The following is a 25,567-nucleotide window of genomic DNA, read 5'->3' as shown; positions in this document are numbered from 1 at the left end:
GTGCGCAGCCCGGGCCGGGCCGGGGGGGCCGCCATTACGCGGAGCGGAGCAGGCCTCGCTTCCCGGCCTCTTGCGCCGCCACCGTCAGGCGGGCCCGGGCCTCGCGGGCCCCGAGCGCGGCGGGGCCCTGCCCTGCCCGGCCCCCAGCCCCGCCCCGCCGCCATGGAGGAGAAGGGTTTCGCCAAGGAGCTGGACCAGTGGATCGAGCAGCTGAACGAGTGCCGGCAGCTGAGCGAGAGCCAGGTCCGCAGCCTCTGCGAGAAGGTGAGTGCGGAGCCCGGCAGGGCCGGGCCCGGCCTCCCCTCGGCCCTGGGGCCGGGTGCCGGTAGCAGGGGCTCCCCGGCCGGCTGAGCTGGGCCTTGCGGGACCTCGGCGCCGCTGCGGGGCCGCTGCGGGGCAGCTGCGGGGAGAGCCCGGCCGCAGCGGCCGTGTGAGGGGCTCCCTGAGGGAGGCGGGCTTGCCTCTCCTCATCTGCCTTGCTGGGAGACCGCGGTGCTGCCCCTGGTGTGCTTGAGGTGGGGAGGCCTCTTGCATGCAGCGGCAGTGGCTTCCTGGCTTCAAACCCCCCACAACCGTGGGATATTTTTCCACGTGTGACTGCCGTCCTTAGTGGGTTTTACCTTTTGGCTTTGGGTTCATCCAGGTTTTGGGGCAGGCTCAAGGGTGGTGGTATGTGCAGGGAGAAATGTGTTCTTTTTCAGGGGCCTCACGTTGTGCTTCTCTCGTGACTCATAACGTGGAGTAGCCATGTGCTTTAGCAACCCTAAATCAAAAGTCAACCGTAAATCAGCGAGGCAGCTTTTTGACATCCCGTGCGTAATCTAGGAAAGCAGAGGGGTGTAAGAGATAAGCTGTAGTGCCGACCTAAACAGAGGCTTACAAGCTAAGGCTAAAATAGAATGAGAAACTGTTGAATAAAGGACACAGTCTGCTATCTCAGACTGTAGTTTGGACAGTCCTTTGGCAAATTCCTGTTTGGGCTTGTTTAGTTTAGGTTGTCAGAAGCCTTCCCACTGCGTCCCCCACCCCGCAAAACCCCATCAGGTGACTGTTCGTTAGGCTTGTGTTGGATTTCATCTGAGAAGCTAGATACCTCTGTGAACACTCCTTCAATACTGCAATCTAAGAATGTTAAGATTTTCTTTGGACTTGGCAAGATCTGACAGTTAAAGAATTCAAGTGGTAACAAATGTAGTAACAAAGATTATTTTTTCTATTTGCTTCTTATCTTAGTGACCAGCGGCCACCACTGCTGTGCATCAGGTGGTCCAGAGAAGCTCTCAGCTTCCTTTCCTGGAGGAACCAATAATGATTAGACACAGAGTAGAGTATAGAGTAGTTAGTTTGGTGTTCCGTTCAGTGTCGTGTTGCCGATGGTGAACTTGATATTGTCACGTTGTTACCTGTGTGTCTTGCTCAGTTCTCTCAGAAGTGAAACATTTTTTCTGATGCCTGTTCACGGTAACACATTTTAGCCAGTGACTAAACGTCTCAGTGCCAACTTCAGAAGATTGAGCTGTTTCCTTCTGTCGGATCTTCAGTACAGTACCGCAGTGATAAGATCTGAACAATAGAGAGGGTCTGTGCTGCAACCTCGTAACGTGCCAGGGGCACTCATTGGAAAGGTAGGAGCCATTCGAATGTCACAGACGGAGACTATGTGGGACTCCAGGCTCTGGCTTCCTGGCAGATGCTTTTACCAGTGGTCCTAATGTCTAGTTAGCCTGCGCCCAGCCTCTGTTTCTTTCCCCCTTTTCTTTTTTTATACCATGCTGGGACTGTCTGTTTGGTTTATGACTCTCCAGAGCTCCATCAGTTCCGAGGGAGCATGGTGAGAAGGGCTGGTGCCACAGCAGGGAGCGATAGCAGTAGCTTGAAGAGTAGATATATCTTGAAGAGTGGGTAAGAACTCCTTGTGGCTGTGCTGCATGAGGCCCAGCTAATAAGCCTGAAATAATTTATTGGTGTGATTTGCGCCCCGGTCTAAGCATTTATGGTTGGGAACTGCTGTTCTAACCAGCAAGCTGCTACAGAAAACCATTTCCCTTCTTCTCTGGCTGCGTTGTTAATTAAGGAGCTGTGGCTGCTGTGTTTTGAGAAGCTGGAGGACAATGCCAGCAGATTGTGGCTGTACATCAGGGCTCGCAGACTAAATGGGGAGAGTGGCAGCTCAGCACACCGCATTGTAGCCGGAGGTGGTGAGGGTGTTTGCCATCCAGATGACAGGTAGGAACTCTGAACCAGTAGTGCATGGTGTGAAACAAATGTCATCTATCTCCAAATTATATCATCTATCTTCAACACATTGTTCTTCAAGTGCTGGTAACTGATAAAAACGACTTGGGTGTGAAGTAAATACTCTGTGATGCTCTGACTTGGCTTATTTTAAGTTTTGGGAGAGGGGTTGTATTGTCCAGCCAGTAGTGGAAAGGAGCTTACGCAAAACTTTTGGGGGTGCAGACTTGCTTTTGGTGTCAAGCAGTGCTGCCAGAAAGCTGGTTTAGTTTCTATCCTTGAGATAGTATTTGGAAAAACCCTTACCAGCCTTGTCTCATTTCGTAGCCCTCCCTTTTGTGTGAATAATTTCTAAGAGTCCAAGTGCAACAGTACCTCTTGCCTCAGGTTTAAATTTGTGGAAGAATTCAGTAGCAAAAAAGAAAAAAAAGTTTTAAATCAAAACTAAGGGGATAAAAAAACCCAAAGAAACAAATCCCAGACTGGCCTGTGTGGGTCATTCTTGGTTTTAATTGCTGGCATAATGGACAGAAATGAGGGAAGAATTGGACATAACTAGGGTTGATGAGGGTGTGCCAAATTACTGTGCACTCCGAAAGTTCGTGAAATTTGCACCTGTAAAAGTCACACTCTGTCTTCACCTCTCCAGTTATGACATCATTTTGGCAGCTAATCAGTCTTGTGTTCTTCACCCAGTTAATCAAGATGTCATCTCAAGATGACATGAAAATGCTTGTTTCCTGTTCTGCTGATCTTTAAAATGAAATCTAGCTAAAATCATGCAGACATTTAAAGGATAAGAGAAGGACAAACAATTAAGATCACTGCCGGAGCTTGTAGACACGAGAAATGTTCCAGCATGTTGGGGAACTGTGCATTGGATGCCTTGCATCTTGTACTGCTTCTCTTAATGTCGTGGTCTTAGACTGTCTTTATGGCAGAAGGTTGTTAAAATCTTTTTCCCCTCTCATTAAATTGGCAATGAAAATCTATAGAGTTGTGCCTTGGATTATGTCTGTGCTTCATCGGAGGTGCCACAGCAGCTTTCTTGTGCTGGTGCTATCTTTCAAATGGGTAACTCGGGTACTGATAACAGGCTGCTGCTGGTGTATTGAACTGCCTTTGGACTTGCACAGATTGTGACCTGTATTTTGGACAGCTAAAGGCAGGCTAAAAGGCCAAGAAGTTGGATTCATTTAATAGGAAGCACTCCAGAGTTTGGACACGGTGATCTCTGAGTACTTGTGTTTTAAAGTTCAAGTCAGGTCAGCAGACAAATTCTGGTGCAGGTGAGGGAGTGGAGCCATCCTACTGATCCCAGAGGAAAGATTTTTTTTTTTCCCAGGGTAATAAAATAGGATGTGAGAAAAGGCAAGTACAAGGCTGTCTCAAAATAAACACAGGCAAGCAACCACCCATAACCATCTCCCTCTCCCTGTCTTTTTTCTATCTTGTTCTTTCTTCTGTGCTTGTTCTTTGGGTGTGTAAGAAGGGTTACAGTCTCGTTGCTGTGAGCAGCTTGAGAGCTTTTGTGTTGTGAAGGGGTGGGAGGAGAAGGATTCTAATAGCTATTGAAGACTTGCATTTCTTGTATGGTATTGAATGGTAATTGTAAACTGATTCTTCAGACCAAGCAGCAGGAGCCAGCTGCTGCTGTAGAGAGAATATTGCTGGCACGTACCTATGATGCTTCTGCCTTCCGAGATCATTTCACCTAAGAATAATTTTAGGAGAATGAGTTAGCAAGCTCTTCTGCACTAATTGGTGAAATTAGTGTGAGCGGTAGAGCCAAGTAGCATCCTGGACGTTGTTCAAACCATGAAATTGTGAGTGTCGTGTTGAGTCGTGGCCAGGAATATTTCATCTCTGCAGTGATGACACTCATCCTGGGGTAGGCTGGCCCAGGTACCTCTAGGAACACATGTGCACTTTGACAATCCCTGTAACTTTCTGAGACTCCGGTGTGTCCTCTGCTGCCTTGTTGCTGAAGGGCAGGACAGCTCTGTCCCTCTGGCTTCCATCTCATTTGGGGAGAATCTAGCTGGTTCTTGTCCAGGCCAAGCTTCTTGAGACTACAATATCCTCAGCATGCTTGTTGGCGTGGTAGTTTGGTCTGTTGCAGCTGATGGAATGATGGTTCGGTTGAATTTTGATCAGAAACTTGGTGGCTGGCTTCTCCAGTTCCCAAGGCAAGAGCCTCTCTGGGCCAGACTGAGCTTGTGGTGCAGTAAATGAACCTGCCAGAAGGAGCTGAGTTTCTGTGCTCTCAAAAGGATCTTGTATGTGAAGCAGGTGCTTGGGGTCTTTTGTTTTCTCTACAGAAATTATTACAGTGCTGAAAATCTGCCTCCCGGCTGGATCGTAATCCCCTTGCCCATGGAATCGACCTACATAATTGTCATAGACAAATCTGCACAGCGCAGTAGTAGATGTGGATTTGGTTGTAAAGGCTCTCACGGAGGGCTTAGTCTCCTGGTGATCCCAAGGTAGTCTCAAAGCTGGTGTAGCATCTCACGTTTCAGAGCAGCACATTAATGGGTTGCGTTCATGCCCTGAAACCACTTGGTTTCCTCTTGCAAGGACAACACAGTAAATTATTGGGACATGCATTCTTCAGCCTCCCTCCATATGGATTGAGGACCAGACAGCAGACAAGCTTGTGTTCCAGTCTGCAAAGGTGATCTACAGAACCTAAAGCTGAGAAAGAGTGGGGAGTTGAGATGATGGGCAAGCTCACAGCCAACAAACAGTCTACTCTTCAAAGTTACTTTGAACACAGACATGCTAACTATCAGGCTTAAGGGAGGTTTCCATAAATAAAAATACCTAAAAGCTGCTGCTTTTTATTCTGACCGGAGTGTGGTTTTCATCCAAAACAACTGGGATACATGCTTAGGAAGCTGGTGACATTGGTCACCATTTTCTAAAACAAAGGTAGCTGAGATATGACTTGAAGTCATAGTTATTTAACAGCCTTCTTAGGTAACTAAATGATGATAATGCAGGGCAACTTACTTCCATCAGAGGTTTTTTGTATCCTTGTTCTGTAATGGTGCTTTTATTATTTTAAGTCATTTGACTTTACAGTTAGATCTGCACGGTGAAATGCGCAAGCAGAGTGCGCTGGTTAGCTGCTGCTTTTCTGGGGTGTTTTTAATGGTGCTGAAGATTTTAAAGGTCTTGTTCTGCATTAGGAAGTCACATGAGGGCAGACTTCTGTGGCCAGCTGAGCTCAGCTCCTAATCCTGATTTGAGCCAGCTCTGCAGTGTTAAAACGACAGACTTAATCTATTGGTGTGCGTGTACGTTTGTCTACATAGTAAGCTAAAATAGGCTCCACAGTAACAGCTGGTAGGCAGCTTAAGAAACTGCTGCTCTTCAGCTGTTAGCTTCTCTGTTCTCATGAGGGGAAACTTCTAGATTCTCCTAGTACCAAAATTTCAGTATTTGGGCTGGCCTACCTTCCTAGGATGTGCTTAACGTGACTGTGTTTGCTATGTTACTGTGCAAAAGGAGCTCTTCTCTATTGCCTGTGCTGCTTTACTGTATGGGTATGTGGGTTTTCTGGGCAGATCGGAGAGGTGGAGAGGAATGGTGTGGTTGAGACAGTGGTAAGTGTGTATGGATCTCTACAGCATCCTGCATCTTCTCCCCGGAGGCTTGAAGTCAGCGCATTTCTTCTTACGCGTCTGGGAAGGGAGCAGTATGCATGATAGGAAAAGGCAGAAAATACCTTGCACCTTTTGTGTTAAAGTTGGCTCCAGTTTACAACGAAACCCTGTCTGTCACGTTGTGTGACAGTCAGAACGTGCCAAGCAGCTGTTTTGAGGCTGTGTTTTATGTTTATCCCTCACAGAGGGTAGAAGCTGTCAAAAGGTGTTATAGGTGCTGTAGCATTCCAAGACACAACGTGTTCAGCTATTTCCAGTCAGTTTAGAACTGCAAGGTGGACCTGGTGTCATCAAGTCCATGTGCAAGATGTGTCTTTGAGGATCAAGATCCCATCCCTCTGGTTACATACTGTGCAAGGGGCACGCTGGGTGCTGTCCAAGCCTCTTCACTGCTTGCATTTTAGTTATTCTTTCCAAATAATGCATCTGCCCTAAAAGAGGCGAGGCAACTAACGTTTGAATGTGAACACAACCATCCTCAGTGAGCCCACTGAGGCTGGCCTTGGTAAGAAGCTTCTTTCTGGCAGCAGCAGGTGGAAGCTACATCATCCTGAGTGGAGGGACTTGGCTGCTGGTGACTGTTCAGCACTGGTGATCTTTCATCCCTCTTGTTCAGATCGGACCGAGCTGATCTGTGGATGCTTTCTGTGCCTCAGATGTGCCTGGAGCACTGATCTGCGTCAGGTGATAAGCAGGAGGCAGCAAAACAAGATATTTGACAACCGTAATAAGGCAATGCAGATAGGCTACATTACGTGGCTGTAATTAGCAGAGGAACGGCTGGGTGTAGAGGAAGAGATGACTGACTTAAGTCCAAGGATGTCATCCCTCCATCTGTGGTCATTTTGTTGCCAGCTGGGTACTGTCAGGGAAGCTGGTTGTGGCTCCGTATGTTTAAATTGACTCTGACTTTGCTTTCCTAGTTGTTTGTGACCTGCCTTTAGAAGTTGTTAAACTGTTGTGCTTGGAAGAGGATTGGAAATCTGGCAGGCAAAAAGTGTCCTGGGTGAGAGAAGCGTCTCTTGCATATGCAGTGATGTTCTGTGCTGGGTTAGTAAAGTGAAGCTTTGGACTACTTGTTTTCCTTGGTGGCTTAAGCAAGAAGAAGAAATCTGCCCCTCCTCAAGGGAAATGGATTTGTTAGTTCCCCTGTGTTCTGGGAATGTGCAAAGACTGTTCCCTTTCCTGATACACGGCTGCAGTCGTTTTGTACTCACTGTGATGCAACCTGAAAGCCACAGTATCTCCAGAGAGCTGGGGCAGCCCTGTCAGCCCCCAGCACTGGCACTCACGTTGGTTGCTGTTTGGCAGAGTAACACAGCTCGGCTCATCCAGTGCCATGGTGGTTGCCCAGCTTTTCTGCCGGATGAGCAGTTTTGTCATGTGCGGGCTTTCTTAACATCGTCTCTGCTCAGCGATCGCGCTATGAGCTGGCTTTGTCTATACGGAACACACACAGGTTGTAGCGCTGTTTCCATGACACAGACCTGCGGTTGCAAAATCCTGGTCTTGGGAGAGCACTTGAGGTTTATGGGTGTGCAGTGAGGGGGGGAAGCCTGAGGATTCCCAGAGGAGGAAGGCAGCGAGGAGTAGCTGTCAGTGCTGGCAGAAGAGTTGTTCCAGCCTGCTGCTGTGTTGCCAGCAAATGTGGCAACAGGAATGGTTCCATGTGGGCGCGTAGGATTGAGAGCTATCTGTTGAGCAACCGAGATGGTAGTCAGGCTAAAATGTGGCAGGAGGAGGGAGACTGTGTGTCGGTGCGTGGTTGCAAGCAAGTCAGATGTTTTCTATCAGAAGCCTAGGAGGTCATAGCTTTCCTGCTAGTGTAAGTGTCAAATAAGACCTAGTTTTATGTGTGCTTTTGCAAATACAGTTGTTCAAAAAACCGCATTATTTACCCCAGTGGCTTGCGCTATCTCCACTGGTATTTCTACCCTTACAGCAGACGGCAGCAGTATTGACTAATCTCTGTTTGTACGAGTTCCATGTTGAGCTCTTGCTGACAGGACGTGGGGTGGCCTGCAATACTGAGAGGGGACAGCTGTGGTTCTTGAGGTGAAAGCTTCCAGGTATTGTGAAACTGAATAGCACTTGACTTTGGCACTCAGGTTAGTGCTGCCGTAGTTCACATAGCCGAGGTGAACAGACCCGAGCTGTGTTGAATATGTAGATGGAGAAATAGGTCAGAATCTTTACGTTAGAAAAAATCAGTTTTGCTTAAGAAGATAATGTCTGCCTGTGATACTTGTGAAGCTTACTGGAATAGTACTCTGTCTTGTCTGCACTTGAGGAATGTGTGCAAGAAGGGCAGGATTCATGGGTGAACCCCAACGGTGATTCGAGTCACAGACCCAGTGCAAGCGTTGGAAGTTCACACTGCTTCATTTCAGGGAAGGCTGGGAATCAACTTGTTAAGAACTTTTGAATTTGTCAGTGCTTGTGGTACAATAAGATCTTAAGGACCTGGCCTCACAGTAGACAACCGGCTTTGTCTTTGTGCATGGGGATTTGTGAAATGCACTTTGTCTTTGCTTACCCAGCAAACTTTTTTCCGGTGGTCAGCTTGAGGAGTGTAATCGCGTCTCCAATGTGAATGCAGTAGAATAACATCTGCACTTGCTTCTAAAGGAGCTTCCTACCTTTTTGTCTTAAATGTGTTTGTCTTTCTAGGCTAAAGAAATTCTTACGAAAGAATCAAATGTGCAAGAGGTACGTTGCCCTGTCACCGTCTGCGGGGATGTCCATGGTCAATTCCACGACCTTATGGAACTCTTTAGAATTGGTGGGAAATCGCCAGACACAAATTACCTGTTCATGGGAGACTACGTGGACAGAGGCTATTACTCGGTGGAAACAGTGACTCTTCTAGTAGCATTGAAGGTACGGTTTGACACTATGCTGCAGCAGCCTTGGGCAAAACCTCACTTTTTTTAAAGAATTGCTCCTCCCGTTGATGCTGCCGTTGGCTTGAGCTAGAGGGATGTGAATTGAAATGCATTAACGGACACATGCTACTCTATAGCAGGGCTGAATGCTTGACTGCTGTTTGAAATTTTCTGTTGCTGTTTCTTTCCATATCAGTGGTACAATTCTTGTGTTAAAGGAGAGTTTTCTTTATCAACAGGTGCGTTACCCAGAACGCATTACAATACTGAGGGGCAATCACGAAAGCCGGCAAATTACACAAGTGTACGGCTTTTATGATGAATGTCTGCGAAAGTACGGCAACGCCAACGTCTGGAAGTATTTCACAGATCTATTTGATTATCTTCCACTTACAGCTCTAGTAGACGGCCAGGTAAGCCTTGAACAAGGAAAACGCTCCGTTTCATAGAGTTATGCAGGTTGTATCATCTGACCTCTACATGAACAGTCTCAAACGAACTCCCTTATCTTGTGATCTGAAGTTTTTTAAAGCCCACATACTTATTTCATTAACACCTCGCTAAATTCCTCCCCAAACCCACAAGTTGATGGGGTGGGAAGGCTTTTGATTCTGCTGCCAAAGGAATGGCAGGGTATTGCATGTGTCGTTCATTTTAAACGACTGCTCAATCAATGAGGATCCCCGTGATACATAAGGTGACTTGTGGCCATGAGGCAAGATAGCCTTAATACAGAAGGCATGGTATCTTTGCTGTTGTTCTGATCTCTGTATGCAAGGTGCAGCCTTTTAGTTTCCTTCTGCAGGAATCAAATTTGGGTTCTCTGCTGCGAGGCTGAGACAGCTGTAACTGTTGAATGATAGCAGAGTTAAACCCAGCTATTTCTGAGATCAGTCTTCCCCTAACAATGTGTGCTGAACAGATTGCTTTTTTTTTCTGGAACAGATATTCTGTCTCCACGGTGGCCTCTCTCCATCCATAGATACACTGGATCATATCAGGGCTCTGGACCGCCTGCAGGAAGTACCACATGAGGTAACAGGAAAGGAAATGCATCATAAACTAAAGATATCTGTTGGTGGAAAATGCAAATGTAACCTCATATTGAAATCCATTTAAACAGTGAGACACAGTTACACGGCAGATTATTGCCTTTTTAAGGGCTAGAGCAGACGAACATACATTTGGGTGCAATGCACACCAATCAATATGCTTTGATTGCAGCAATCTACAGAAGTAGATCTATGGGGTTTTCACAGCTGTTTTTCACAGAATTGTGGGTTTTTTGACTGTCATGCTGACTCAAAGAACAGTATTTCACAGGGGAAGATGTTTACTACCTTCAACCTCATCGCAGACTTGCTTGTGAACAGACAGCCACCACATGAAGCCATGTTGTGTCACCCTCCTTCCTCCCCAGCCAATCCTTTCTTCTGTAGTGTTTCATCTTGTTCATCACTTTTTGGGGGCCTAAGAACAGGCCTGAAGAAACCACCTTCTGAGCTCCCAGGGCTCTTCTAATTGCTAATGGCTCTTCTGCCTTGGAGTGTTTGGGGCTTACAAATGTTCCTTAATTAAAATGAACTGCTTGTCCTGCGTGGTATAACAGCAAGAGCAATGCGGCAAAATCTGCCCAAGCTTTCCAAAAACCTGAAATAAGCTGGATAAATTACTCCCAGGATTGGGGCGTGTCTAGCTGGTGGGACATCTACCTGTAGTTAGGTGTAACGATTATACTGTTGCTCTGAGGTTTTCCCGGTCCTGCGCTGCATATCCGTGTGCTGAAATCTGGCTGCCCTGAGGACCTATACATGTAGTCAGTGTGATCCCTACCACAGAGCTCAGGTCGGTGGGTAGGGAACAGCAGCAGTCTTGGATAAATAGTAGGGTGTCTTTACTGCCCCGTAGTAGCTCAGCAAGAAAAGCCACTGAGCTTCATTCGTGACTTAGAAGATGCACACCAGGGTATTTTTGAATATGCCAAGTCCAACAATAGGCTCTTCAGGAGAGGAATATTAAATTAATAATACCCTGCCAGAAGGGCTGCTGAAGGCTTAACATCAATCTCTGGAACAGTTAGTTCATAGCCTCCTACGGGTCGTTTCCCTTTCTTTAATTTATTGCAACTTGGCTGGCACCAGTGAACCTGTTGCATACCCTTGGATGTGCATACCTTTTCACGTGGCCTTTTGTATTGTGCTGTGGAGAGTGAGGGGTAAGAATGTGGATCTGCTCTCGCTGGCTTTGTATGTGATGCGTTGAAGCGAAACGGTAAACAGTGTGCGTGGAAGAAGGGTGGGAGCAGTTTTCTGGTTACGTGGGCTCTTTTCTCAGTCAGCTGTGTACGTATTCTTTGGGAAGGATGCTGACTGATACAGTGAGTGACTAGCTGGTATTATGTGTGTTAAATAAACTAATGTGCCTTGTGTGGAGAAGGACATGCTGGCAGTCTTTTTTTACTGTTAATAAAACATTTTTAAAGTGGCTTTTTATAACGCACTTGCTAGTGATCTAATTAAGAACACTTAATTTCTTTCAAGGGTCCTATGTGTGATCTGTTATGGTCAGATCCGGATGATCGTGGTGGCTGGGGTATATCTCCACGTGGTGCTGGCTACACATTTGGACAAGACATTTCGGAAACATTTAATCATGCCAATGGTCTCACACTGGTCTCCCGTGCTCACCAACTTGTCATGGAGGTAGGGCAAGCACTCTGTTAGATGGGGCTAACAAAACGTGGATGCCAGTTCTTGTCTCCGCTGTGAGAACTTCCCTTGGTGGGTTTGCATAAGCTGACACCTGAACATTACGTGGGTAAATACCAAAGAGGGACTCGAATCGTGTGAAAACTACAAACGTAGAATGATGTGCTTTGACCTGCGATGTAAATAAGGGGATGTTCTGCCCTTTCTTCCCTGTCCCCCTGCTCCGAGTAAATTGCCAGAGGGACCTTGTCACGCCCCATTTGTGGAAGTAATAATCTCCTTACACGCTGACTACTCTACTTAGACTGCTGCTGCATTAAACTGTCTGTCCTGTAATACTCGGCGGTCAGATGTGACAGGGATTAAGCCATAGTTTTGGCTGTTGATAGGCTGCTCTTGTCTGTCTTGCTGGAAAAATGCCAAGTGGGTCAATGGAGCAGATGTATTTTTAAAATCTAGTTCAGGTAGATCCCTTCAGTTGTACTGCGTGTCGGAAGTCACTTTCATCCAGCAGGCAAATCCTTGGTGGTGGTAGATGCAAACTGAAGGCATACCTGAAAATCTCAAGTTTTCTTTGGGGTACAATCCGTGATTTCTATACAAAATGGATAAACGTACGAGTGATGAGTGGCCGATCTCTATAGAGTGGTTGAAGCTGGTTTTGCTAGGTAACTACCGCTTGTTCTTGCAGTAGAGGACTAATAAAATGAAACTAAGTTGGTTGGCAATAACTTACGAGAAATCTACGGTTTCACAAATGCCTGGGATTGCTTCAGGCCTTAAGAGGAACTTCCGATGGGGTGAGGTTTGAGGTTTAACAGAGACTTTTTCCCCTCCCCCCCCCCCTTTTTTTTTCTGCCAGGGTTATAATTGGTGCCATGACCGAAACGTGGTTACCATTTTCAGCGCGCCCAATTACTGTTACCGTTGTGGGAACCAGGCTGCTATCATGGAACTAGACGACACTTTAAAATATTCCTTGTGAGTAACCTGGCTGGGGCTGTGCTTTCTGTTCTGTAATGTGAGGAATGTCTGATCCTTTCCAGAGGGGTTCCTTTGTGAAAAGCCAGCTCAAACCACTCTGGAATTAATGTTGTGTGCTCTTACCTGCGAGAATATCTAAAACTAAGTAGTGAGTTAAGCTCTTCAAAGCTTCTCTTGGGTACCGCATTATCTCCTCTTCCTGCCTCTCTGGAGAGTAGGAGCTTCTGCATTTTCTCAATCCCTCTATTGCCCAAGCTTGATGGAGGGATTAAAGACTGATTGATTTATGTATTTGTTTTTATTTTTGGTAGCTCTGCTAGGCTTTGTAAAGATGGATGAGAGAGTCTGAATTTTGCACTCTGCTGAGCTCGCACGAAAATAGTGACAGGCCGCTGAAGCGCTGGCTGCTGGGTGGTGTTCGCTCCCTAAGCAGCATTTCAGCCAGCTGATGGGCTTGAACTCCCATGGGTGCTTGTTTTGGGGCCTGGAATGTTTTATGTGGAAGCAGCTGGGATGAGTAAAACACTAGCAGCAGGAGAGCGAGTCTAGCATTTATTGTGGCATTGGGAAATACCTTGTGGAGGAGGGAAAATGATCCCTTTTTTCTTTCCTGCAGCCTCCAGTTTGACCCAGCTCCTCGTCGTGGAGAGCCTCATGTTACCCGTCGTACCCCAGACTACTTCCTATAAACCTCTCCTAACCTTTGTAAGGAAGTACACCTGGCATTTTAAAGAGCAACAATATTTACACGTTTCTGTAAGAAATCAGGGTTCGTCTCAATTTAAAAATGCCCATCATGGACCAAAATGTGCCATACAGAGGACGAAGAGTGTTTAGCACAACTTGAGACTGAATTCCTTACAACACTATATATATATATATCCTATGCCCATCAGTCCGACAGTCGGTTTGCCTGCTGTATTTGTAGTCATTGTTTGTTTGGTTTTTTTTTTTCTTCTGGACTGTTCAGAGAGGAAAAGGTAACTAATAACACTTCATCTCCTTTGATGCTTCTTTGTAAATTTTTAGTTCTAGTGTTTAACTGGCATGAGTTAGAGTTTGTTTTTGAGGGAAATGCACACTAACTTCTTCCCCCACCACTCTTATTTTATTAAAAAGACCAATCGACTTAACTGGAGAAAGGAAGCAATTCCTGCTTGGGAGTACGTTGTCATAACACGATAAAAGCGTGCCCTTTTAAGCTCTGTTCCCGTCCTGTGTTTATCCTGCCTCTTCTGTTTTGTTTTGTTTTGTTTTGCTTTCGTTTTCTTTTGTTATTTCCGCTCTCCCCTCTGTATATTTGTCCCCGAAGTGCTTGCGATCCTCCTTGATGTACCCCGAACCAATAAACTTGCCGTTGCCAGCCCCAAGCCGTGGTGCGGTGCTGGGCCGGGGCGGGCCGGGGCGGGCCGGGGGGCGGTGCTGGGCGGGGGCGGGTATCGTGGCTACCGAGCCCGCCCGGCCCCGCCGAGCCATGGCGGCGGCTGCCTACGAGCTGCTGGTGCTGGGCGGCGGGTCGGGGGGGCTGGCCGGGGCGCGCCGGGCGGCGGAGCTGGGGGCCCGCGTCGCGCTGGTGGAGCCGCGCCGCTTCGGGGGCACCTGCGTGAGTCCGGGGCACCCATGGGGGGGGGCGGGGTCGCCAGCCCGGCCTTGGAGCTTCCGCAAGGATAGGCCTGGTCACCTGAGCTGCGTGGAAGCGGGTCCCAGTGCCCACGCGTGGCCGTGGGAGGGTGGCGGTTCTGTGGCCAATTCCCCACGCGTGGCCGTGGGAGGGTGGTGGGTCGGGGTCCGATTCCCCACGCGTGGCCGTGGGTGGGTGGCAGTTGCGGCTGTTCTCGGGGCGATAAGGGGGTGCCGGCCAGCCCCACGGTGGTGCGGCACGGCTGCGCGCTCTGGTACAGCTGCAAGGCAGTGAAGCAGAAAAAAATTTGCTCAGTACCCAAGCCAGGGGCAGGCTCTAGTTTTACATGTTGTGTTCCCCTGGGAGTTGCCGTGCCAGGACCAGAAGGGCAGGAAAGGGATGGTAACACCTTTCTCCTAGTAAATCTGTTTAAAATTATTGATGGAAAAAAGCAAACCCATGTCTTTGCAGACCGCGCGCCTTCCGTGTTCTCATTCAAGGAAATGAAGGAAAACAGACAAACCACAAGCCCTTGAGGCACTGCAGGCGCTTCCAGCCCTCTTTCGCTAGAAACCTGCAGTGCTGCTTGTATTTTCCCGGGCAGAGAGCAGGGATTCACTGGGATGCTCTCCAGTGTCACCTTTGGAAAACTTCAGCCTTAAGACTTGCTCTTATTCCCCCCTTAGGTCAACGTCGGGTGCGTGCCAAAGAAGGTGAGGGTGCTTTCACTGCTGGCTCCCGCGATGCCTTGGCTGTGGTGTGGGTGCTTGCCGAATTGTGGGGAGGTGCTGGCACAGGGCACAGGGGGGAAGCAAAGGCTCAGGGCGTATTGAGCCATCGGGATGTCGTGTGGTGCTCAGACCCCGTGTCCCGTGAGCTGTGCCAGGCAGGGGTGAGGCATCGGGGAGCGTGGTAGGGGTTTTCCCAAAATCAAAGCGATCTTCCTGAGCTGACTTGTGGTTTTGTGCGGGCAGGTGATGTGGAACGCAGCGGTCCACGCGGAATTTGTCCACGATCACACCGATTATGGCTTCGAAACGCCTGGTGTCAAGTTCAACTGGAGGTAAGCACAGAAAGAGCCGGTTGGAAACGAGTGTCTCCCGGCGTGTGTCCTGTGGGGAGCAGCCGCAGGTCAGTGCTGTGGCTCTGTGGCTCACTGTCCACCCAAAGGGGTCCCTGTGTGCTTTGAGGCTTCCCGTGGGTGGATGCTGAGCTGGTTACGTGGCCCAGATTCCTGCTGTATTTCGGGAAAGGAGGGGTGGCAAATGGCTGTGGGAAGAGACTCTGGAAAAGGCGGATGCAGGGAAGGCAGGCGCAAACCGTCATGTCAGCGGGGAAGGCTGCTGCCCGCTGCGTGACTCGGGGCCGCTCTGTTTTGTGGTGTGGGTGCCTTGTACAGAAGGGATGGAGCTGTTTTTCGCTGACCGCTCTGGGTTATTCACTCACGGTGACAGTAAGCCCCATTCTGTTCCAGAACAATGAAAGAGAAACGTGATGCTTATGTGAGGCGCCTGAATGAGATCTATGAGAATAACGTAAAGAAGGTGAGGATGTGTTTATCCTGCGAGCTGAGCGGAGAAGCGGGGTCTGCTGGATTTTTGGCTGCTTTTCCAGCCTTAATAGGTGTCCTCTTAACTGTGGAAGTCCCGGCTCCGTTAGCCAGCTCTCACACCTCCTCCTGCTGTTAATCATGGAACTGTTACTCCCCCCAAGGCTCACATCGACATCATTCGGGGCTATGGCAAGTTCACGGCTGACCCTGAGCCTACCATCGAGGTGGATGGGAAGAAGTACACAGCTCCTCACATCCTTATAGCCACGGGTGGGCACCCGGCTGTTCCTCCCGACAGCAAGATTCCTGGTGAGCCTGATGAATTCCTGGCTGCCTGGAGAGGTCTGCCAAAGCAAAGTGGGATTTGGGAGCTGGAGGCAGGAAGGGAGGCTGGTGCTGGGTGTGAAAGGGGCTCTGCTTTGCAGGCGCCAGCCTGGGAATCACCAGTGACGGCTTCTTCGACCTGGAGGAACTGCCCAGGTAAAGCAGGGCTCAACCCCTGGCCATTGCCGCTGGCTCCACACCCGCACCCAGCATCGCTGCTTCTCTGCAGGCGCAGCGTCATTGTCGGTGCCGGCTACATCGCGGTGGAAATTGCGGGGATCCTTTCCACGCTAGGCTCCAAGTCATCCCTGCTGATCCGCCAGGACAAGGTAGTGCCACCGGCTGTCCCCAGCCACACTTCCCGCCTGGCAGCTGCATTCGAGCCCACTGGGGTTTTTCCAGTCATCAGCTCCCATGAGCTTGGAAAGGAGGGGGAAATGGTGGTGCCGAGGATGGTGGCGTGGTGTCAGGCTGATGGGTGGGGGAGGAGCTGGGGCGGAGGGCAGACGGGGCGAGCAGAATTGTGTAGGTGTGCTGCCATGTGTGTTTTGGCAGCACCAGCCTGCGTGCCCGGCATTTCTGCAGCCATGCATGCCACCGCACCCGTTTCCTTGAGCTTGAGTTCAAGTCGTGACTTGAAAAAAGAAAAAAAATAATATTAAAGGAAAAACAAACAGGAGAATTTATCATTAACCAAAAGTGTCCCAAACCTCTCGGGGGGCCCAGATGGGGCCCAGGTGCTGGGCAGTGCCAGCGGAGGGGGCTGCCAGGTGGTGGCTTCACCTGTGCATCTTCATGTGACGGGGCTGGTGGGTCCCTGTCCAGGTCCTGAGGACCTTCGACTCCATGATCAGCTCAAACTGCACCCAGGAGCTGGAGAACACCGGGGTGGATGTCTGGAAGCACACGCAGGTATGGGCATGCAGAGCAGCCCCGCGGCTTGTCCCATCGCTCCTGGAGCAGCAGGGCTGGGGAAGAGCCGCGGTTTGGGCACCGCTTGCTGGGCCACAGCTTTGGCAGCATCCCTGGTTCTGTGTGGTGCGGGTGCCATCACACCTTGCAAGGCAAAAGCTGTCAGCACCTTCTCCTGCGGGTCCTGTTGTTCCCTGCAGGTCAAGACAGTCACCAAGTCCCCTTGCGGGCTGCTGGATGTGACAGTGACCTCCTCGGTGCCTGGCCACAAGCCAACAGAGGGAGTGATCCAGGACGTGGACTGCCTGCTGTGGGCCGTGGGGCGGGAGCCCAACACCAAGGAGCTGTGCCTGGACCAAGTGGTGAGATGGCAGCACATCCCTTCCACACTGGTGTGAGGATGCCCATGGGTCTCCGGGAATCCCAGGGGCCTCCAGTGTTCCCATGGGTCTCCAGGGATCCCACAGATCTGCAGGGGTTTCACAGGTCTCTGGGGTTCCCATGGATCTCCAGGGTTCCCATGCATCTCCAGGGCTCCCACAGGTCTCTGGGTTTCCCGTTGGTCTCCAGGGTTCCCGCAGGTCTCTGGGGTTCCCATGGGTTTCCAGGGGTCCCATGGGTCTCTGGAGCCTGCCATAGGATGATGTTCCCACCATGCCCCGCCCCAGGCTGGGAACACGGTGGCCACCAGCACAGGTCCTGCATGGGCATTGCTTGTCCCATCCCTCCCTCCTGGGGCACATGCCGAGGTGGCTGCCATTTCCCATGGCAGGGTGTGCAGGTGGACGCCAAGGGCCATGTGGTGGTGGACGAGTACCAGAACACCACCAGGAGAGGGATCTACGCCGTCGGGGACGTCTGTGGGAGAGCCCTCCTCACCCCAGGTATCACAGGGTGCCCCGCTGCCCTCCACAGCCCCTTGGTGCCATGCCGTTCCACAGCTCAGGCTCCCTGTCTCTCCTCGCAGTGGCCATTGCAGCTGGCAGAAAGCTGGCCCACAGGCTCTTTGAGGGCAAGCAGGACTCCCGCTTGGACTACCATGACATCCCCACCGTTGTCTTCAGCCACCCACCCATCGGCACCGTTGGTCTCACCGAAGGTGGGGACAGACAGGGCATGGGGAGGCGGAGAGGCTGGGGACATGGCGGCTCAGAGCTGCTGGTTTGACGCTGGAGGAAATGATCCAGCCGGTGGTCCGAGCCTTGTACGACGTGCTGACTCCCTCTGTAAATGTATATGGTGCATCCCCTTGATGTATGTGCTCTGTCTTATGCTGCAGACGAAGCTGTGGCCACGCACGGGAGGGAGAACGTGAAGATCTACAGCACGTCCTTCACCCCCTTGTACCACGCCATCACCCAGAGGAAGGTTAAGTGCGTCATGAAGCTGGTGTGTGCTGGCAAGGAGGAGAAGGTGAGTGGGGGGGGACAGCTGGGGGCTGCAGGGGGGGGGCGGGGACCACGGCTGGCTGGCCTCTTACCCTGCATGGTGAGCTCTGACCTGCACAGGCCGGGTCTTGCTCTGGGATCCATCTCCCCCAGCACCAAGCCTGGCGTTCAGCCTGGATTTTGCCAGCTCTGGGTCCCATCCAGCCCTTCACTTCTCCCCCAAAGGTGGTGGGATTGCACATGCAGGGGCTGGGCTGTGACGAAATGCTGCAGGGCTTTGCCGTGGCCATCAAAATGGGGGCCACCAAGGCCGACCTGGACAACACTGTCGCCATTCACCCTACTTCTGCCGAAGAGCTGGTGACGATGCGCTGAGGTGGTGGCACAGGCAGCCCCAGGGACAGCGGCTTGCGGTTGGGGAAAATGTTTTATATGCCTTAAAAAAACGCCTTAACAGAAGGTGGTTGCCCAGAGAGCATGTCTGTAAAAGTGGCGTGGCTTGCTTTGGAGTGGAAATAAATGCAGTGATGCTGGCAAGTCTGTGCCATTCGCTTTATGGTGCCTGTCCCCCGCCGTGGCCAGCCGGTCCCTTGGTGCTGTCTGGGGGCAGGCTGCCCTCAGCTGGGCTCTTCCCTGTCACCAGGGCTGTGCGAGTGGCAGTGGGTGCTTGGGGTACCCGTGGGTGCTGGAGCATCCTGGGTGGGCTCTGTCCTCTGCCCCAGGCTCATGAAGGATGTGCTTGTGTGGCTGTTGGACGTGGGTGCGTCGGAGCACTGTTGGACGTGGGTGCATCCACGTTGCTGTGGGATGTGGGATGACAGGGGAGCTGCTGGCCTGATCCTGCTGCATCCCAGGGGCTTCCTGATCCCCTCCGCAGCCCCGTCGCTATCTGCCCGCTATCTGCCCTTCGTGGCTGCGGCTCTGGAGCTCTCAGACCTTGAGGCAGCTGGAAGCGGCTGGGGGCAAAGCCGGCCAGCAGCGGTGGGACACAGTGCTGGGGCTGGTTGAGGAACTGCTTTGCTTTTACTAGAAATGAATAGTTTGCATGAAATCGAAGTGTCTCCAAGATGGAAAACTCCCTGCAAGCTGAGGGAAGGGGACACAGGTGCTGAGCCCGGGCGTGCAGCTCCAGGCCTGGCTGGGGGGTCTCCATCCCAGCTGGCAGCACCGCTGTGGGCAGGAAAATCCTGCCCAGCCTTCCAGACCCCACCAGCCCGTTACGGGAGGAGTCTGTATGGCTCCTAGGGTGCAAGGGCACCCAAAAGCCCCAACGTTATTGGTGTCCTCGATTATCTGGGTGAGTCTTTGGAAGAGTAACGCTTGGCAAGGCTGGGGTGCACAGCGTCTCCTCCGGGCTTGCCACAGGCAGTCCTCAGGCACGTGAGTCAATTCACAGTTGCTCCTTTGGAATGACGGAGGCGTTACCCTCTCAATACGCCGTGATGGCATGTTGCCAGGATTTTTTTTTTTTCCTCCTTTTAAATGACAAGTCCGGTCGCTCGATGTTTAAGGCGTATTTTAGAGCATGTGTGAGGTCTGCCCTGTGCTTTATAGCCGGAGAAATTATCAGAGCGCCCACAAACAGGGAAAGGGCGGGCGGCAGGGGCACGGGCGGGGCAGAGTGCCTCCTTTTTGCAGGAATTCGGGAAAAGAGCGGAGGGATGCTGGGCCCAGTGTCCCGGTGAGAGCGCGTGCCCCCGCCCGGGGGGACCGGGGGGCAGCGGGATGGGGACCAGGGTGAGCCGGGCTTAGCGGAGGGCGGCCGGGGGCCGAGCCCTGGGCGTCCCCCGCCCCCAGGTGGGTCTGGATGCCGGACACGGTGACCCCCCCGGGTGGCCCCCTCCGGGCTCTGCACCCAGCGCCCGGGGCCGCCCGCATGGGGCGGAGCGATCGGCCGGGTAGGTGTCCCACCTCCCTCCACCGGGCGGTGTCCCCGGGGCTGGCGGCGGGCGGGCGCTAGGACCCCACGGCCGATGGGCCACCCCGCTCCTGGCCCCGCCCCCGAGGCCGCCATCTTAACCCCCGGCCCCGTTGCCTCCCCCCAGCGGGACCAGGCCGGGTTGGGCCACGCCCCCCCCCTCCGCTATGAGGCGGCGGCGCTGCAGCCGGGAGCCCCCGGCGCTCGGAGCCGCCACCCGGCCCAGGTGAGGAGGGCAGCGGCCGGGCCGGGGCTCGCAGCCGGGGCCGGGGAGGCCTCTGAGGCGCGGGGGCTCGGGGCGGCGGGGCCGGGCCGGGCCGGGCCCTGCGGGGCGCTGGGGGCTCGGGCCCGTCCGGCCGCCGCTCTGGCTGCGGAGCAGGGCCCGGGCCCGGCGGCTTTGGAGCCGGGCTGCGGCCGGCCGGTCCCGGGGCTCGGGGTGGGGACTCGACCCGCGGGGTGTGCGGGGGGCTGCGGCCGGGCGGTGGGGCCGGGTCAGCCCGGGGCCCGCGGAGCGCAGGGCCCGGCCCGTGCGGGCAGCCCGAGCCCCCGGCCCCGTGTGTGTGTGGGGTGTCTGGGCCCCGGCCCCGTGGGGTGCAGCCCGGCGAGGGCGACTCGTTCGGTCGCTGCTGGGGCCCGGGAGCGATCCCGCGGCCCCGCCGCTGCCCCCGGTGCAGCCCGGACGCCCGTTCCCCGCTCTGGTGGAGGCCGGGCCCGGGGCTGCGGGGGCTCGGGAGCGGCCGGGCGGGTTTCGAGGGTCCCTGGGGGGGTCTCAGCAGCGCGGGCCGGGCCGTGGTTTCTCGAGGCTGAGAACTCAGCCTCTGCGGTGGGCGAGAGGCACTTTTCAGCCCCCCCAGCACCATCTTCCAGCCCTTCCCTGTTGCGTGTCTGGACAATGCCCAGATCAGGTATTATCCAATTAGCAACATTTATTAACTAGTGAGTTAGTAATTATTCAGTATTTGAGCATTATATTAATGTTCAGGTTATGACAGTGAATGATGTACAACCTGCAAGATGCCCAGAGCGTGCTAAGGAGCAGAAGGTGCAATCAAGCTCATGCTGGACCTGCATTGAGCTTCGACACCTTCAATGTCCAACCTTTCTTCAGTGTTTCTACAACACTCGCAGCATTCGCAAGCTGAATAATCAACATTAAATTCTGATACTTGTATTCAAGGAGTGGGAATGATGTACAACCTCACGCAAGGCTCTCTGCAGTGCTGAAACACAAGGCAGTCTGTGATGTCCGATACTCATGCAGTGGTTATACAGTGCTTTGAATATTTAACTCATCAGTTGATGTCTATAAATACATTATTTACTTTTTATACAGTATTAAGGTATGATGTTACTATTCAGGTGAAGGCAGTGACATGACCTGTCAGAAGCCAAGTCTGCTGTAACGCACGGAGGCTGTAACGTGCTGGAGGAAGAGGTACTGTCTAGAGCTGAACCTCGAGCACCTGCTGTCGTAGAGAACTACTGCCTGTTCGCTATTAATACAGTATTTTCTACATTTAATAATTAGTAAATAGAAATTACTAAGTATTCAGTCTTCCACCGTTAAATGACAATATTCACACTCAAATGCTGGCTGGGAGCAGCGCAGGCACCTCCAACTCCAGCTGCCCCAGGCTGGGGTCAAGTGGCAGCTGGGGGGTGGATCTGGCCCAGCTGTGGTGCCACCAGGGTCCACAGCACTTTGCAGCCTCCCCCCAGTGCTCTCCCTGGGAAAGAGACGCACGCACTGGGCCCACGTCCAGCAGGGCAGGTACACAGCCCTGTTAGGATCCAGGGGGTGCAGCCATGGTGCTGGGGGGCTGGCACAGCCCCTCTGGGCACACAGGGGGGAACTGTCCCTTGGCCCTGGGGGAAGGGGAAAGAGACCCTGGGGGTGACCTATTGCAGCATCATCCCAGAGCTGCTTGGGAAACCTCCATCACCAGCCCAGAAGGCTCCCAGGCTGTGCTCTGGCCATGGCCTGGGGCTGCCCCGGGGGCAAAAGCCACAGGGCATCTCCTGCCCTTCCCACCCCAGTGGAGCCTCCCTGCCCCCAGCTGTTTGGTGCCCAGCTTCCTCCCTCAGTCACCCCCCCCCCCCCCAGGCCATCAGCCAGCCCCCACCGTGAGAACACCAAACACCTCCCTGCTCCCTATCGCTGCAGCCCTGAGGGGCTCCTGCCCCACCAGGGAACAGCAGCAGGCTGAAGGAGGGGAGGCACGGGGAAAGGACACCGCAGTCACGCTGTGTATCAGGTTTGTATTCCAACTTTACTCTCCAGTGTGCAGTGAGATGGGACAGTTAGCCCCCGCCATGACAATTCGTGTCCTTGCTGCCCCCTCCCCACAGTCAGCACTGCCCCAAAATGAACCTCCCAACCCCCAAATACCAAGCACCAGGGTTCCAGTTTGCTTTTCTGTAAGGTTTTGCCTCATTTTAAGAAGCAAACAAAGGCTGCTTGCCTTGGGTATTAAACAAGGAGATGTTGCTTCTCTTACATTACTTCCCCAGTGAGGTGGGGAACTGACCCCGAGCCCTGCAGAGGGTCCCTGTGGCTCTTCCCCAGCTGATGTGGAGCCACCTCTCCATGCTGGGGGGTAACAGTGTCCCTGCGATGCCCCACCACAGGCCTGGGCCTCCTCTTTGTGCTACCGAGGGAGGTGCTGGGCTCCCCAGGGAAGTGGCGGCAGTGGAGCCACGGATGGAGAATTCCGTGCTGCCTGGCCTGGCTCCAGTGGTGCAGTGAGGCAGCTCAGCTGGGAACAGAGGTAAGCTAGAGCCGCTCCTTACAAGAGTATAAAAATACCAGCGTAAGTTCTCAGCTTTTTTTTCTTTTTTTTTTCTTTTTTTTTTTTTTTTCTTCAATTTGTAAAAAGCTTTTACCAAACCAAAGTGTATGCTCCATTAAACTTCTGTTCCGTCGTGCAAATTGCTGTGGACTTTGACTTCCAAGTTCACCTGCTTCACCTTCCTGCCTTTCCCCTCACAGATGCCACCAGTTTCCCTCAATATATTAACGTTCCTCACGGTGCAGTACTGGCTGTCTGCAGCTGCCTTGGCGCCCCTGGGCAGCTCCACCTTGGTGTTCAGGGGATGCTGCTCTGGGGCGGCCCGGGCAGCCTTTCGCTTCCTCCACAGCTTTCGGCACTTCCTGGTGAGCAGGCAAAATCCCGAAAGCACCAGAAGCAGCAGGGTAACCGCAGCGAAGGCGCTCCCCAGGGAAGCACCCGTTTGAGATAAGGACGCTGAGACGGCACCTTCTTCCCTCTCCAAGATCAGTGACTTCATGTTGGTGCCGTTCTTGATCTGGTCACCTTCGTTGTCATAGATCAAGGAGTCATCCAGCATCAGCCTCCCGTTGCTATCTATCAGGTCCCTGCGGCTGCGTTTCCAGCGGTGAGTGAGGGATCGCTGAACGCGAGGCCCTGCCATGCTCTCCGGGCCAATTATGTAGATGACTTGAAGGTACCACTGGTGTCCAGCTTCCACCTTTAGGAAAGGGAAGACACACAGAAAATTTTAACTATGGCTTTTAGATCAAGTGATTTTGTAAAATAAAGGTAGAGATGGTTGCATTTTGCATCCCATTTCTTGACTCGTGCAAATATCAAACAAAAAAGTCTGTGTGTTTTTATAAGCACCTACAATAATATTTATCACCAAGTGAGATTTCAGTCTTCTCGTCTGTCTTTGGCAACTGCAATAATTAATGTAGGAACATTAATAATATGTTGTTAAAGAGCTGCTTTCCTGAGTGCCTTGGAAAAAAACAATCACCAGACTGAATTCCTCACCTCCGTTTTCTATTCTGGAGTTTGCTTCTTAACTGGCTCCACAGTTAATTTATGATGTGACCCTTAAGAAGCCCCTTAAGCAAACAGAGGTCACAGAGTTACAAAGAGGGTCTCTCTGGGGAGGGACAAAAAAAGCCCCAGGAATGAGGATATAAAATTCTGCCATCGATCAGGAGCTGCCTCTGTGTCCCTCCTGTTTCTGCCACAATCTGCTTGGCTCCTCCAAGTCTCATACTCTGCGCATGGAGAGGAACCGCAACCCGAGGTCACCTGCCCCTGTGACGGGGAAGGGGTGCAGAGAGCTCTGAGCTGCGGTGACCTTTAGAGGAAGGGCCAGCACCAGCACCGTGTATGTGCTCCATGGCTGAACACGGAGTCTGATCTTGCACCTCTTATTTACCCCCAGGCAAATCAAGGAGAGGCGTGCCACAGTGTCGTCTGCAAATGCAGATGACCACGTGCACGTGAGGCCACCTCTCTTTACAGAGACCATGTTGCGGGTGGGTGTGGAGACCACGCGTCCCACCGCACCATCAGAAAAGTTGGGTGAGAGTTGCCCTTACACCGCAGAAAGCTGCAAGAGCTATCCCTGCACCGGTTTGGCTTCTCTAGGCAGCATCAGGCCCAGAGCTTACCGTTCACAAAGTATTTGGGACACCCTGGCCAGGGAAGTTAGTTTTGGGCTACGGATACCGCTCAGTATGTACCTTGTAGAGAGCATCCACCTTGAGAGTAAATCCATCGACTCCGGGCATGCTGCTTACTGAATGGAACTCGGACAGTTCGGAAGCAAAGTGGGCGTCAAAAGGCACATCGTGGAAATACTTATCTGTCACTTCTGGTTGGTTTCGGTCCTGGAAATGAGAGAGGAGTTACGAAGAGGAGTGCATGCTGTTGTCTTTCCAAAGGGAAGCCAGAAGCCAGGTCACTAAATAACACCCACGTACTGCCACAGGAATCGAATCCAAATGCCTGGTCTCCACAGCTACATATGGCCGTGGACACTTCTTTAAACGCATAGCTTACCACACAGAAAATATTTGTGACCTATATGGTTTGTAGACATTGATACTGTTTTAGTACTGATTGTCTTAATATTAGGTTTGTAGATCTGAAGATCAGGAGAAAAGTTGAGCCAGCCTGCTCAAACATGCATGCCAAATTAACACGATTAACGTTACCCTTATCCCGTGAGCGGTAACGGGGCTGCCAGCAAGGACATTGGCAAATGTTAACTACAAAGCACGTAGTGAGAGGTGAATGCATCTTGGGAACTAATCGGAGATTTATACAAGAAGAATTTCTGAGTAACTGGTAAATAGATCTCTCTTTATATGATGCCAGTCTAGTCAATTCCGAGCCACAGCAGAAGCAAGAGATCAAGGAAAATTTTAAGAGTTTGGTACTTAACTTCTTTTTCTTCCAAATTTCTGGTTTGTTTTTTTTTTTTTCTTTTTTAAGACTAAGAAGCACTCATGGATAAAGAATAAGGAAAAACTGATCTCGTCTTTGTGGTTTGCATCTATCTGCTCAGTACTGCAAAAAATCCACTGCATTTCACTTCCCATCCCTTTG

At 51.9% G+C, this 25,567-nt stretch overlaps 3 protein-coding genes and 1 long non-coding RNA gene across 11 annotated transcripts in view; 3 read left to right on the top strand and 1 right to left on the bottom strand.

The window, feature by feature from the left end:
- Positions 1-13,853, top strand: PPP2CB (protein phosphatase 2 catalytic subunit beta). The gene is made up of 7 exons (XM_037392916.1): positions 1-264; positions 8,577-8,786; positions 9,031-9,204; positions 9,737-9,826; positions 11,332-11,493; positions 12,362-12,480; positions 13,100-13,853. The coding sequence occupies exons 1-7, from the start codon at positions 163-165 to the stop codon at positions 13,170-13,172; spliced, it is 930 nt and encodes a 309-aa protein (XP_037248813.1). The 5' UTR covers positions 1-162; the 3' UTR covers positions 13,173-13,853.
- Positions 13,854-13,941: 88 nt separating this feature from the next.
- Positions 13,942-23,430, top strand: GSR (glutathione-disulfide reductase). Of its 8 annotated transcripts, none has more exons than XR_005105047.1 (14): positions 13,942-14,086; positions 14,791-14,817; positions 15,079-15,167; positions 15,579-15,648; positions 15,818-15,965; positions 16,082-16,136; positions 16,210-16,309; positions 16,806-16,892; positions 17,093-17,254; positions 17,665-17,776; positions 17,860-17,991; positions 18,172-18,305; positions 21,558-21,633; positions 23,337-23,430. XR_005105047.1 is itself a non-coding variant. In XM_037392888.1 (13 exons), the coding sequence occupies exons 1-13, from the start codon at positions 13,958-13,960 to the stop codon at positions 21,573-21,575; spliced, it is 1,263 nt and encodes a 420-aa protein (XP_037248785.1). In that variant the 5' UTR covers positions 13,942-13,957; the 3' UTR covers positions 21,576-21,746. The 8 variants fall into 8 exon arrangements, 4 of the variants coding, with proteins under 4 accessions (XP_037248785.1, XP_037248770.1, XP_037248761.1 ...); XR_005105045.1 differs by lacking the exon at positions 23,337-23,430 and adding an exon at positions 23,188-23,276; XR_005105040.1 differs by lacking the exon at positions 23,337-23,430 and adding an exon at positions 22,303-23,066.
- Positions 20,287-21,526, top strand: LOC119150403. The gene is made up of 2 exons (XR_005105050.1): positions 20,287-20,424; positions 21,181-21,526. It is a non-coding gene; the product is annotated as an uncharacterized LOC119150403 (long non-coding RNA).
- Positions 22,450-25,567, bottom strand: part of FRAS1 (Fraser extracellular matrix complex subunit 1) — a 174,163-nt gene continuing 171,045 nt past the window's right edge. The window contains exons 72-73 of the mRNA XM_037392849.1: positions 24,700-24,846; positions 22,450-23,687 (exon numbers count right to left, since the gene is read on the bottom strand). Coding sequence (XP_037248746.1) covers positions 23,103-23,687; positions 24,700-24,846 — 732 coding nt within the window. The 3' untranslated portion in view covers positions 22,450-23,102. The remainder of the gene's footprint in view (positions 23,688-24,699; positions 24,847-25,567) is intronic.

The sequence above is a fragment of the Falco rusticolus genome, chromosome 1 (assembly GCF_015220075.1).
Source record: "Falco rusticolus isolate bFalRus1 chromosome 1, bFalRus1.pri, whole genome shotgun sequence".
NCBI lineage: Eukaryota > Metazoa > Chordata > Aves > Falconiformes > Falconidae > Falco > Falco rusticolus.
This window is presented reverse-complemented; position numbering and strand designations above follow the sequence as displayed.